Here is a 13,263-nt window from a genome sequence, read left to right as displayed (position 1 = left end):
ACACAACAAATGGGTGTACAGAATCAAAGAAGAACATGATGGTTCAAAGCGATATAAGGCAAGATTGGTAGTCAAAGGTTTCCAACAGGAAGAAGGAATTGACTACACAGATATCTTTGCTCCGGTTGTAAAGTTGACAACAATCCGGTCGGTCCTGAGTATTGTCGCAACGGAGGACTTGCATCTAGAGCAGTTAGATGTGAAAACTGCTTTCCTCAATGGTGACTTAGAGGAGGAAATATACATGCAACAACCAGATGGATTCTCTGTCAAAGGAAAGGAGAAGCTGGTGTGCAAGTTGAAAAAGAGCCTGTATGGCTTGAAGCAAGCTCCGAAGCAATGGTACAAGAAGTTTGATGGATTCATGCAGAAAAATGGCTACATGAAGTGCAATGCTGACCATTGTTGTTACTTCAAGAGGTTCGAGTCCAGCTATATCATCTTGCTACTTTATGTTGATGACATGTTAGTAGCCGGCTCAGACTTGAACGAAATCAAGAAGTTGAAAAGGCAGCTTTCAGCGGAGTTCGAGATGAAGGACTTAGGAGAAGCAAAGCAAATTCTCGGGATGAGAATTTACAGAGACAAGCAAAAAGGTGTTTTGCAGTTGTCTCAGGCCAACTACGTCAATCGAATCTTGCAAAGATTCAACATGAGCAGTGCTAAACCGGTTAGCTCAGCATTAGCTAACCATTTCCGCCTATCCAAAGAGCACTCTCCAAAGACTAAGGAGGAAAGAGACTTCATGGCTAAAATTCCTTACGCCTCAGCCATTGGAAGTCTGATGTATGCCATGGTCTGTACTAGACCAGATATCGCTCATGCAGTGGGAGTTGTGAGCAGATTTATGGCAAATCCAGGAAAGCAGCATTGGGAAGCAGTAAAGTGGATATTGAGATATCTACGTGGATCTACTGATAGATGCTTGTGTTTTCGACGAGGTGATGTAGCACTACAAGGTTTTGTAGATGCAGATTTTGCCGGTGAGGTAGATCGCAGGAGAAGCACTACCGGTTATGTCTTTACTGTTGGCACGACTGCTGTTAGTTGGATCTCGCAGATACAAAAGATTGTTGCTTTATCCACTACAGAAGCAGAGTACGTGGCAATCACCGAGGCTAGCAAAGAAATGATCTGGTTACAAGGGTTGTTGGCAGAATTGGGTTTTGATCAGACAAAGAATGTCTTGCACAGCGATAGTCAGAGTGCGATACATCTGGCAAAGAATTCAGCATTTCATTCTAGAACGAAACATATTGGACTTCGTTATCATTTCATCAGATCTCTGTTGGAGGATGAGGTGTTAATACTTGAAAAGATCCAAGGAGCTCAAAATCCAGCCGACATGCTTACAAAGGCAGTAACCATTGATAAATTGAAGTTGTGCTCAGCTTCAATTGGTTTGCTAGAATGACAAAGACAGAAAGGCTGCTGCGTTGATCGAGGTGTGAAGACAGATTGAAATCAGTCTTCAAGTGGGAGATTGTTAGTCAAAGGTGGCAGCTTTCTTTTATGGGTGTCACCAACCACCTCTCACCAACCACCTCTCACCAACCACATCTCACCTACCACCTCCAATTCCTTCACTATAAATAATCTCCTCCGCAGCACTTGCCAAACACACCAAACAACCATCAAAGCTTTCTGCTAGAGAGAGATAGAGAAAGAGAGAGAGAGAAAAATCTTGTGAGAGAAAACTTCAGTGTGGAAGTTATACACGAGTGATAAAAGTGAGTTGAGAGATAGCCTCTGCGTAGGCAGATACAAAATACAGTGTGGTAATTTTGTTGTACTCCTCCTTTTGAGATTCTCTAATATATTGGTGTGGGTCCGTGGACGTAGGCAGTTTGGCCGAACCACGTTAAAAATATCGGTGTCATTTATTTTTCTCGTTTCATATCGGTCGATATCCAAAATATTGCGTCACACTAGATCCCGGGCGGAATTAGTTGCGTCTAATTTCCTAACAATAATTACCTTTATAAGTATTCATAAATAGTTTGCAATTCCTCACCAAGTAAATAAATAAACAAATATGGCCAAAAATCTATATCTATATCTATATCTATATCTATATCTATATCTATACTAATAGAAAAAGAGCCTAATGCAGTCTAAGGCACAATTTGTGAATTTTCTATTTTACCCATGTTATATATTTATTATTATATTTATAAAATATAAATTTATTTTAATATACATTTATTTTTCACCCAAATCTATAAAGAATACTTTATATCTATAGCTATTGATAAGGCTTATAAATAAATATATCCATCTAAAAAATTATCTAATAAAAGTAATGAATTAATAGAAGGGCCTCCGACGTCTGTATCGACGAGCACTTAGCAACCTGAAACAGTAAGCAACGTTAGAGCCCTCCGATGAGCACCGGTGGAGGTGTCGATAAAAGGGCATCCGACGCTCAAGTCAGTGAATCGATATAAACAATAGAAACTGAATTAAGTTTGTATGCCTCTTCCAGAAAAATGGAAATATATTCATAAAACAAAAAATGACTGCCCCTCAAAAAAACAAAAAATGACTGAATTCTTATCGACAATACTTGTAAGAAACCGCAGCCAAATGCATCTCAATATCAATGGACTGCTGAAGAATCACACATTTTCTATCTTCACTATCAGAAATGTCAAAATAATTTACAGTTTTAGAGTCTTAGACACATTACAGTGTATGGTTTTCCTTGCTTCTTGCCATTTCATATTCTTCATTGTGTTTACTTGCACAAACATGCCATATAAGCTCATTCGCTTCAAGCAGTATGTCTTTATATTCATTCATAACAGTTGAGTATTTCTACTGAGCACAGAGATGATACATCCCGATTTTTCCAACTGCAACAATGCCAACAATGGAGCAACTTGAGCAACGTAGGTGCTGCATGTGTTGTTTTGCCTATACATGTTCATAGAGAGAGAGATAATTTATGTTAATAAAATGATGATAAATGCAACCAAAAAGTGTATTAATAAGAATGAGGTTTACTAACTTTACCTCCTTGATTTGGTTTCATGCAGAAAATTGGCCTCACAATAACCATCAAAGGATCACAACTCTTCTCCAAATAATCACTGCAGACAGTTCCGGAAGAATCGGATTCCCTGTTCCCAACGTTATCGCAATCAAATATAGAACTTGAGGAAATATTACTCACACACACGAAAATTGGCATAGTAGAGTACCTGCAGTGCAAAAACAATGTCTGCTCCATCAACCTTTAATGTCACTCTTCTTAGCTTATCTTCTCGTGATTGTCCAAGTTTAAGAATTCCCTGCAATTTGAAATATTTTATTTCCATGAGAAAAGAGCGTTTGTAATATTCCATACATAGTACTGTAGATGTTTGTGTTTGCATGATCATGAATAATAAGTTTTACCTGGTCGTCTAGCACCCTGCACATGCTTGAAAGTTCCAAGATGCCAACTGGAGGGATTGAAGTCGATTTACAAACATCCACGTAATATTTATTCAACTGCAGCAATATAAAGAGTGGCATTTAGTCCCAACGTTAGAAATGTTAATATTGGTTCCAAAATTTGATGGAAAGCATACCTCTCCAAGAGTTGTGTCCTTCTTTCCCCCTCGAAAAAGCTTCACAGCTGAGCAGAGTATGATCTGGGGAAATAGTTTTCATTAACAAAGCATATGGACATATAGAGAAAAGTGTAAATTGTTCATTACTCATAAGACTGGTGATTACTTTGAATCAAAAGATTGAAAGAGAATTGACTTTAGATCAACTATTTAACTACATAAAGTATGCCATCGTGAAAAAATCCCACCATGTTGCAAATTTATCCTACCTGTTGATGTTGGGGCAGAGATATAATTATGTCTACTACTGGCGATTTATACACCTTTGATAATGCAGCAGCAACATGATCGATTCTTACCTACAAAAGTTCCCAAACCTTTAAAAAGGCATAATTGAAATCTTCACAGTGCATATATGAAATGAAGAGAAGTTTCAAAACAAATTTTAAAACACTAAGTTTCATAATAGAACATTGTGGGTAGAAATGAGAAAAGTAAGTAGATAATTTTGTTTATCGTGTTACTTACTTGATTAGACATCGTACCATTTGCAGCAGGCTTTTGTTGATCTTGAGTCTCATCTAATGATGATAACACAGAGTCACCTATTAGCATTTCAATCGCACTCCTGAAAAGTATACATTGATCAGTTCTTGTTATTGCAGGTTCAATGTGGACCAACACACACATGGTCTTAGTAGTAACTTAACCCATTTTCCTAAGGGACCTAAAAGTATGGCAACTACTCTAGTTTGGAATCAGTTGAGCCTAACATACAAATGGGTATGCAAACATAAGTGTAAAAATATCAACCTGCACACTGCAAGAGCCTTTCTCATATCTCCAGATGCTGCAGCAACTTTCTGCAGAAATAGAAAAACATCATTCAGAATATTTATAAGACATGTCAAACTGACCCTTATTAACACCGATAAAGGAGCAAGAAATCTGAAGAGAGAGACTGAAAACAGAACCACATGTTTTAATGTTCCAGAGGAAAAGAAATTGAGCTCACCCTGGCACAGAGTTCCAGTGCTTGTGGCTGGAAAACAGTATAGGGAAGTGCCTGTCAAAATTGCAGTTATGTTAGAGTGACATAATATTTACCCAAGCAAAACAAATTGTTAACTATTCGATATCAGAGAATACTTATTTATATGCATTGTGATGAGATAAAGCTAGAATGTTCTTTATATATTTCGTGATCTTTAACCTTCCAGTTCTTTATCTGCTTCCCTCTTTATTTGCTTAGATATACTTAAAATAAGGGTATGCCAGGAACTGATTTGTACAGGAGCCTTCAATCAACTTGATCCCAGTAGGTCATCTAATGTTTTAGATTTGCCTTCAGCATTCAAAAGTATGTTACTCCTGTATGTATGACATCCAGTAATGTCTTTCTATGCTTACCCTTAGTCTTTCTTGAAGAATGTTGATAATCTGATCCTTGGAGTAGGCACAAAAGGTTATGACCATAGGTTTACCTAGAAAACATTATTTACATCAACCAAAAGCTGGGATATCTAGAAAACTCTGTAGAAAGTACGTTCAAAAGAGAGAGGAAACTGTGCTAAGAAGCATAACACTAAATACAGTAGCACAGCCAAAAATTCAAATGTAAGCTAAATCTGCGATGAGGTATACTCTTAAATAATGAGGTTAGAAGAATTGGGAAACCAGTAAACTGGATAAACGTAATACTGCAGAAAACCCTTTAGATTACATTTGAATTGAAGGATTGAGGATCAATGTTATATCATTGGTGGTTGTTTCTCTAGTAGATTTAAATTTACCAGTCTCATTTTGAATATTCTTTGACAGATTTGGGTGGAGTGGAAATCCATTTAAGTTTTGGGTAGATTTCAAGTACATAAACATTCATTTCAAACTCTGCAAGCCTGAGACAACTTTAGGAGGAAAGCAAACAACAATGAGTGTTTTCAAGAATTGTTGTAGGGATCAGAAAAGCTTCTCAAGCACAAGGAGAACATTCTTGTCTTACAATCTGGTTGGAAAATAATTTTCAGTAGATCCTCATAATTATATGGTGTAGGACTAGAACCTCCAAATGAGGAGATAATTATTTTCTCAGAGTTTGGGATAAAAAACAGAAGCACCAAAATGAATGTAATTAGCAGATACTAGAAATAAGCTGATTCAAAACAAGCACTCACAATTTAAAGATTGTAGTTTTGGGATAAACCTGTCGGCCAAGTCAATAGCATTAGCAACCCCTGCATACATAAGTTAAAGAGATTAAAAACAACTCTCAGGGTGAATAACCTTAAGACATCATCTTTAAAGGTCTGTTTAACATACCTAGCAAAATACACCTGGAAAAAGGCATAGTTGTTAGCATGAAAAGATCATGAAGGACAGCTCGGTCTTTGGTAATCAAATAATCCAGTTCATCAGCTATAACCAATCTGTAACCATTATTGAAGTATTGAGTGAGTTAAGAAACAATAGCATTCAGAAAACTTGAATGTCTCTCCTACTTAATGGCAACTAAAGACTTACAGAACTGAGAAATAAGCTGTACAAATGGGAACTGTCATGCTTAAGCTTAATGAATAAGAAAATTGGCACATGACACTCACATCATCTTCATGCCAGGTTGTTGTTGAGAGTACAAGTTGTGAAGCTGCTGCAAAGATGATGTAGAACGACTAGAATTCTTCCCAGAATGATTTTGCCCAAGAATCTATAAGAGCAAGGTGTTAAAACTCTGGGGTCTTGGTTTGAATTCACACATACATGGCATCAACATACCTTGCTGAAAATCTCACTCATGTTTGCAAGAGAAGTGCAATTGATGGACAATATATCTGGAGGCTGTACACCTTCCTGGTTCCCACAGAAAAGAAAATGCATGTGACTATTAACAAGATGAAATCTCCGGATAATGGGAGAAGCATGCTATTGATCACAAATGGGAGATCTAATGTGCCTAAGCTCAACTTCTTTCCCAAATCAAGATCAAAGGAAAAATCTGATTAAGGTTCCTAATTCATGCAACTAACAATGTTTTAATTGGAAAGTCACATTTAATTGCCAGTCTCGACTCAAAATTTTACATGGCAACCCAAAATTCAGATAGACATATAATTGATAGCATCAGTGAATTATAGAATCGTGAGTTAACCATTGGATTGACAAAGAAATAATGAAAATGGGCAAACTTATGACAAATTGAATATCATGCTATCCAAATATGCTATGTCACTAAGAAAAACCAATTTTAGATGCAGCAACGAAGAATGATACCTTATTTGCCCAATCGACAAGCATCACTTGTACTTTTTTCATCGACAATGTCTTCCCAGTTCCCGGGCACCCACAGACATACAGACTTCCAGCCTTCTCTTCCTTGACGCATTTCTTGCAGAAATCCAAGATTCGGTTCTGCTCATTTTCGCGGCAGACAACATTCGTTGGGGCAGTTGATACATGCAATGCCTCATTAACAGCTCTTAGTTGCGTCTCCTCTGCTAGCAAATATATAACCATGTAAGGACTAACCAATCCGAAACAAATCATGATTCGTGCATAATCATTATCTGAAACACCTGTATATATACTTATAGAACACCATCTCCTAATAATGAATACTAACCTCTTGGATCCCAAGTCTGTCTCTCGACAAAATTCTCATATAATCGCTTTTCCTGAGGCGATCCACTCAAATTCAATGATGATTTCAGGCATTTTCGGATCACCTGTCGTAATTGGTGAAAATCCAAAGTAAAATTTAAGACTAACTGATCATATTTGGCCTCGAGATCATCTTAAAAACAGCTAATATACCAGCAGCCAAAAATACTTTGGTTTTAAAAACAAAATATAACATCTCCCATCAAATTACAAAATCCGGACAACTGTAGATAACATCAAGATTTACAGAGTGAGAATGCTCACATCAATCTTCGGGGAACTATTAGGGCCGCCTTCTTTGCACAAACGAGGAGATTTACGCAGCGGCGATCCGATTGCAGCATCCGAATCGGATCTCAGACGGCTTTTCCTAGGTGTAATGGCAACTCTGGTCTCATAGGTCGGATCTGACGACAGTGATTGACGGCGAGCTGCGAAGGCCGGCATATCTGTTTTGGGATTGCTGCCGGAAGCTGTATAAATGGAAAAAAGGTTGAAGAAATTGAGAGTGAGGTTGTTGGGGCTGAGATTAGTTTATATGGTAGTGTACAAATGCTCAATACGGCGGGAAATGAGGATTGGCGGGAAAGCATTAGAGTTGCGGGGCGGGTGTCTCCGGGTCCCACCCGAGTAGGTTGGGTAGGATATTTATTTAGTTGGAATTTTTATCACAATATCTATATAATATATAAAACACCAGTTTAACGTAAACTTTTTCCCATCAAATTTTCTCTTTCTTCATCTTTCTTTTTCAATTTTGCTTCTTTTTTAAAAATCATCAATTTTAATTCATAAAAATATATTCAATATGGATGTTAAACTAAAGATAACGAAAAGATCTTTAATTTGATGTAAAATTACAAAAAATAAATTTAAAATAAATAAGTTATTATCATTTAAAGTCATAAATTTATTTCTTTTTCTCTCTCCTCTCTCATCTATCATCTTCTCTCTCCTAAATCCATTCTTTTGAATTTCACGGTTATATCTTTTCCCTATTTCATTCCCTTTTCTTTATTAATTTAATTTTATTTTTATAGTATTTTTATTAGACATCATTTTTAATATTTATGCGACTAAAAAGATTAAACTTATAATTTGTTCATTTTAGAACTCTTTAGCTTAAAAGTATATTTTAAAGGTGATATTTAGATTTGTATAAATTTATAGGAGTAAATCTTAGAATATTATATGATACATAATGATACTCATTATCATTTACTTGCTTTTGATATTTGATGATTTTTATATTTATACACAATATCAATTATATTTACTTACATTTAATATGTATATTTATTTATTTAAAATATCACTCACTTTTAATATTAGTCGTGCATCGCACGAGCGGGCGTACTAGTTTTAGGTAAATATCCAATTAGATCATAAACTAACTACTCTCCAAGAGAGTGAGGGGCAGCAGATACAATCACTCACTATTCCAGACGCTAAACGAAGACGAAGCTGGAGATGAATCCACAGTCAAATCCTCGAAAGCCGCTCGTTTCCTCCCCGTATGTCTCTGCCACAATATAAAAAACGCTCATACATAAATTTATGTGTATCACTGTCTGTGTATGCTTCGCCGCAGTGTGCGCGCTCAGAAGAGAGCGAGAGAGAGATTAGTTTGTGTTATCGTAGTTGTGAAAATGGACTTGAACTCGAGTCTAAAACATTTACGAAGAGTGTACGCGCGCGTGCTTGTTTGGGCACTGTGTTTGGTTCTGTTGCGAAATTGGAGGATCAAAACTCAAACTATGAACGAAATGATGTCTTTGGAGCTCCTTTTGAAAGAAAATTCGGCATTAAATTTCGCAAAATAGACTAAATAATACGTAATTAAATGTTTGTTTACAATCGTCATTATGCTTGTGATTTGTTTGGCCTCACAATACGTGGAGTCGTTTGGGGAATGGGTTAAGGTCTAGTGATCTGCATAGCCGAATGAGTAATGGAGTACCTTTTTTATTAATGCTCGATAATTTTGATAAGTTTGCTGTATCTATAATTGGACATTGTTTATTCCATGCACCTATTGTGATTTTTGACGAAATTATATATTCCCTAGATATTTAGTCGTTGGCTTCAGTTCTTATGTAATTTGATTTCCAGGTTGATATATGTTGTGATCTGTGCAGATATCTCTTTACTATACACAGAGTGAATTTCACTTTTACTAGACTTTGGTTGTCACAGATGCTTGGCGTCATAATCTTAGTTATTTGTCAATCAGGGGACGGTCAAACATGATAGTCCATTTTTTCCAGGTTGCGTAATGATTGTTAGTGATACATGGCAGCAGCCACTTTCACATTCTAATGACCACATTGCTTGACAACTTCATTTGAATGCTTTCATGTCTGTGAACTTCTCAAGCATCTCTATTCTGTATGTTGCTTGTTAAATGATTCAGTTTGAATGCATCTGATATGTTGTCCTTCAATTGACTTCTACTAAACAGCTTTTAAAATAACAGACTACAGTGGTGAATCGCTATATATGAAGGTTTCAAGCCACCATGATGGATTTTCGCCTATCAACAACACTTCTTCCTGGTATCTGGGTCATTGAGACACTAGTGTTGTCTAACCAAATTGATGTTTCTCTTCTATTTGGTAACTAACAAGGCCTTTTATCTTGTTTAGGAAAATATTGTTAATGGTTTTGATGGTCCATTGTTCTGATACTTGGGAATTTTGTGTAAATGGTACCACAGATTTGCTTGAGAAGTTGCCATCCAATGATCTTGGTAGAATTGCTAGAGAACTGGTTTCGTTCAGAATCTTGGAGAGTTTTCTTTCTCTGGGAGCTCAATCCAATTCTGTAACTTCTTCTTCAAGTCCAAAAATTGCACTCGATCAATCTGAGAGTTGTGAAAATGTCCTTCAACAGATATTACTTGAGGTAATTGATGTGCACAGTTTTTAATCTTCATGTTATTGAGAGAATCCAATTCTGAAATTTCATCTCCAGAGAGTGCTGACCAGTTCTGAAACTTAATGTGATATTGACAGACACCTGCATCAAATCTGAAGGCAGCTGACCCAGAGATGTGGAAATGGGATGTCCAGTCCTTCATAGCACTTAAAAGATCTACTTTGGATAAACATGCTCTACAACAAGTTACTTATTCTCTTTGACTCTCACACACTTTAAAGCATAAAGTAATGGGTGGTTTCTTCTTGCTTGTTCTAATATTCCCTGCCTTTCCTGTATTATAGTTGAAAGATGCAATTCTTAAAGGTGGCCATTCTTTTATAGCATCCCTCAAAGAACAAAGTGGTTTGCCATTTGTAAATCCATCTGTGAGTGGAGTGAAAGGTGATAAACCTGATGACGTTATTCACAGATTTGAGGGAACCAATTCAAATTCTCATATTAGTGAGGACAACTGTCAGTTGATATGTTCAGGCTGTTCAGCTGTAAAGAATAGCAGTTACCTCATGCACAGAGATAAACAGAAGGGATGTTCTACCAGTAAAATGTCAAGCGGTAAGTCAGGTAAGGTCCGGATCATATCCAAAGTTGGTAATGAGGCCATAAAGAACTATCCAACAAGTATGAGAATGGCATCATCTATTGCAAACAGGACTTGGGTAGGAATTTATCATCTTCCGTTGTAACTAGACACCCCGGTAGATACATCAGTTATCATTGGTCAATACAGCAAAACAGAGAGATGCGTCTTGAAAAGAACTATCAACTTTCAACGAACTGGAAAAGATGGACCTTCGGAGGATGGTAATAATGAAAGTACTTCTTTGAAGGATATAGGTGGTGCTAAGGAAGTTTTGCATTGTGAAAATCAAGCTCCTCATTGTGACACTGAAATGCCAAATGATAAATTTCGTGATGAACATGTACAACAAATAGACATTAGAGAAGCAAAAGGTGACAAGGAAGGATTATGTAGCCTCAGATCTTCCAAAGACTTTAATAGATTTGAGCTTCATGTAAAACAAGGTGATGTAGAAGGAAAGATCCAGCTTCTTCACTGTCACACCGAACTGCCAAATGAAAGTATGACCATGAACATGGGCAATGTGAGATTAGAGAAGCACAGAATGACGAGGAAAGCTCATGTGACCTGAAATCTACTGAAGAGACAGAGAGGGATACATTTGATCCACATGGTAAAGATAATGCGCAAAGTGAAAGAGAAGAAGAAATGTACATTGGTTGTGATGATCTGAGCAAAAACAACCGATATTGCTTGGCAACTAATCGCAGTGATCTGAATATTCTAGCAGTCACAGATGTATGTAGAGGAGTTGATGAAGTAAGTGAAGTTTTAGGGTACAGTTCAGGAAACAAAACTTGTCTTGGGAGCATGGGGCAAACCGGACCTCCTGGAGATGTCGAGTTTACTTCTTCAAAGGGGCTTCTAGGTCATGACAAAGAGATGCATCGTTCTAAGCAAGACCCTGAAAATGGAAATGCAGGTGAAAGTGCATGTTTCCTTGAAAGAAACACGTCTAGCGGATGCAAGGATGGGTTTGAGCAAGAAATTCATAGAAATGTTATAGATCTTGACGATGCTGAAGATGTTGTTGTTTCTGGTGATAGTAATGGGTGTCTTAATGAGAGGACTGATATTGCAACAAAGAAGCTTGCATTTTTGAGCTCTCAGTGTTCATTTATCCAAGGTTCTGTTGATTGCAAAGACCTAAATGTCTGTGTGAAATGTAATAAAGGCGGGGAATTAAAGGTCTGTAGTAGTACTAATTCCTGCCGGCTGGTGGTTCATGAGAGCTGCTCGGATTCTCATATGAGTTTCAGTACTAGGGGGGAATTTCAATGTCCATTTTGTGCATATTCTCAAGCACTCTCGGAGTACATGTACATTAAGAAAAAGGTCTCTTTGACTCAAAAGGATTTTGTAACCTTTGTTTGCTTGGAAGCCAGAAAAGAATTGAAGAAACAACCTTGCAGATCTTATAGGAGTAAGCAACATCGCTCAGAACATAATGATAGCGTATATATAAGTATTGACCCGAACAACCAAGATAACAGTAAACATATCAACAATCAGAAGCGTAGACGAAAATTGGAATTTCAGGAGGCAGGTTGTTCAACATTAAGCTCTGGTGACCATTCCCCTTCTAGGGGAGAAACTGTAGATGCGACCAAGGGTGAAAATGCATCCGGCCGACAAAGAACTGAGGAGAAAGTCCATGAGAGTTCAAAAGCACAAAAGGGAATAGTAAGTTTTTAGTCTTGGATATAATAATAATGTGCTGCAATTGCTTGCCTTCTAATTTTTTCATCTCCATATTATTTATCCAGAGAAACTCAGCTTCCATGAATGAAATGATTGTTGAGGGTTGAAACAACGCATGGTATAACATAAATCTTACTAATTGAAATCTATGAGGTGTCCTGCAATATTATGTTTGGATTCCTCATAAGAAACAATTACTTTCGGGTCACCATATCATTATCATTTTTTAGGCTTCCGTCTGAATGTGCAGTCTTGTGTACATTTTTTGCTTTGTGGAAAAAGCAGTCGCAGTGATAATAACATGATTGATTATACATTCATGAAACGAAGGGCTGGATTTTGTACTCTCACAGCACCTGAAAAGTCAGATTTTATGTTTCCACTTCCCACAAGAAACATAGTTGAAGTGATATTAATTATCATCATCTTCACTTCACCTTCAGCACATATCCAGACATTCCCCAATTAAGGCGGAAAAAGGTCTCGTGGACAGCTGCAGAAGAAGAGAAATTGAAGGTAAAACATATTACTAGTATTATTTCATTAGCCTGATTGACTTAGTGAGCTTGTATCCCTCTAGTTTGAGAGACTGTTTTACGTGGAATCTTGTTCCCCTCTCAACCATAGTTTCGTGGTCTCTCTGTATCAGGAGGGAATGCGTATATTCTGTACTCGTCACGATTGTAAAATTCCATGGAAGAAAATTTTGGCACATGGTGCTACTGTTTTCCTAGATGGCCGTACTACGATGGACCTCAAAGATAAATGGAGAAATCTTTGCAGGGCATCGCCAAAGTAGTAATGGAACTTCAATTGCGCAGGTTTCATCCT

At 37.2% G+C, this 13,263-nt stretch overlaps 2 protein-coding genes across 5 annotated transcripts; one reads left to right on the top strand and one right to left on the bottom strand.

Moving 5' to 3' along the window:
• Positions 1–2,531: 2,531 nt before the first annotated feature.
• Positions 2,532–7,739, bottom strand: LOC131020347 (cell division control protein 6 homolog B-like). Of its 2 annotated transcripts, none has more exons than XM_057949102.1 (17): positions 7,476–7,739; positions 7,174–7,276; positions 6,825–7,048; positions 6,330–6,404; positions 6,158–6,261; positions 5,877–5,983; positions 5,732–5,791; positions 4,968–5,041; positions 4,573–4,623; positions 4,371–4,420; positions 4,086–4,185; positions 3,827–3,916; positions 3,576–3,638; positions 3,400–3,495; positions 3,204–3,293; positions 3,016–3,122; positions 2,532–2,916 (listed from the first exon to the last, which is right to left on the bottom strand). In XM_057949102.1, exons 1-16 carry the CDS (start codon positions 7,656–7,658, stop codon positions 3,090–3,092), a joined length of 1,503 nt encoding a protein of 500 aa, XP_057805085.1. In that variant the 5' UTR covers positions 7,659–7,739; the 3' UTR covers positions 2,532–2,916; positions 3,016–3,089. The 2 variants fall into 2 exon arrangements, with proteins under 2 accessions (XP_057805085.1, XP_057805086.1); XM_057949103.1 differs by having other exon boundaries at positions 6,825–7,045; positions 7,476–7,738.
• An 857-nt stretch (positions 7,740–8,596) lies between these two features.
• Positions 8,597–13,259, top strand: LOC131020346 (uncharacterized). Of its 3 annotated transcripts, none has more exons than XM_057949101.1 (4): positions 8,597–8,725; positions 11,462–12,414; positions 12,876–12,948; positions 13,082–13,259. In XM_057949101.1, the coding sequence occupies exons 2-4, from the start codon at positions 11,542–11,544 to the stop codon at positions 13,117–13,119; spliced, it is 984 nt and encodes a 327-aa protein (XP_057805084.1). In that variant the 5' UTR covers positions 8,597–8,725; positions 11,462–11,541; the 3' UTR covers positions 13,120–13,259. The 3 variants fall into 3 exon arrangements, with proteins under 3 accessions (XP_057805084.1, XP_057805083.1, XP_057805080.1); XM_057949100.1 differs by having other exon boundaries at positions 8,614–8,725; positions 11,459–12,414; XM_057949097.1 differs by lacking the exon at positions 8,597–8,725 and having other exon boundaries at positions 11,193–12,414.
• Positions 13,260–13,263: the final 4 nt, after the last annotated feature.

Source organism: Salvia miltiorrhiza, chromosome 4 (assembly GCF_028751815.1).
Source record: "Salvia miltiorrhiza cultivar Shanhuang (shh) chromosome 4, IMPLAD_Smil_shh, whole genome shotgun sequence".
Lineage (NCBI taxonomy): Eukaryota > Viridiplantae > Streptophyta > Magnoliopsida > Lamiales > Lamiaceae > Salvia > Salvia miltiorrhiza.
Note: the sequence above shows the minus strand (reverse complement) of the source record. Positions and strands in the feature narration are given on the sequence as shown.

Excerpts from the sequence above, each read along its gene's own strand:
- LOC131020347 (XM_057949102.1), bottom strand. The coding sequence starts at position 7,658 with ATGCCGGCCTTCGCAGCTCGCCGTCAATCACTGTCGTCAGATCCGACC. Across the intron at positions 6,262-6,329 it reads TGAGTGAGATTTTCAGCAAG|ATTCTTGGGCAAAATCATTC; the intron begins GTATGTTGATGC and ends TTGCTCTTATAG. Across the intron at positions 5,792-5,876 it reads TTCCAGGTGTATTTTGCTAG|GGGTTGCTAATGCTATTGAC; the intron begins GTATGTTAAACA and ends TTATGTATGCAG.
- LOC131020346 (XM_057949097.1), top strand. The coding sequence starts at position 11,380 with ATGTACATTGGTTGTGATGATCTGAGCAAAAACAACCGATATTGCTTG. Across the intron at positions 12,415-12,875 it reads CAAAAGCACAAAAGGGAATA|CACATATCCAGACATTCCCC; the intron begins GTAAGTTTTTAG and ends CTTCACCTTCAG. Across the intron at positions 12,949-13,081 it reads CAGAAGAAGAGAAATTGAAG|GAGGGAATGCGTATATTCTG; the intron begins GTAAAACATATT and ends TCTCTGTATCAG.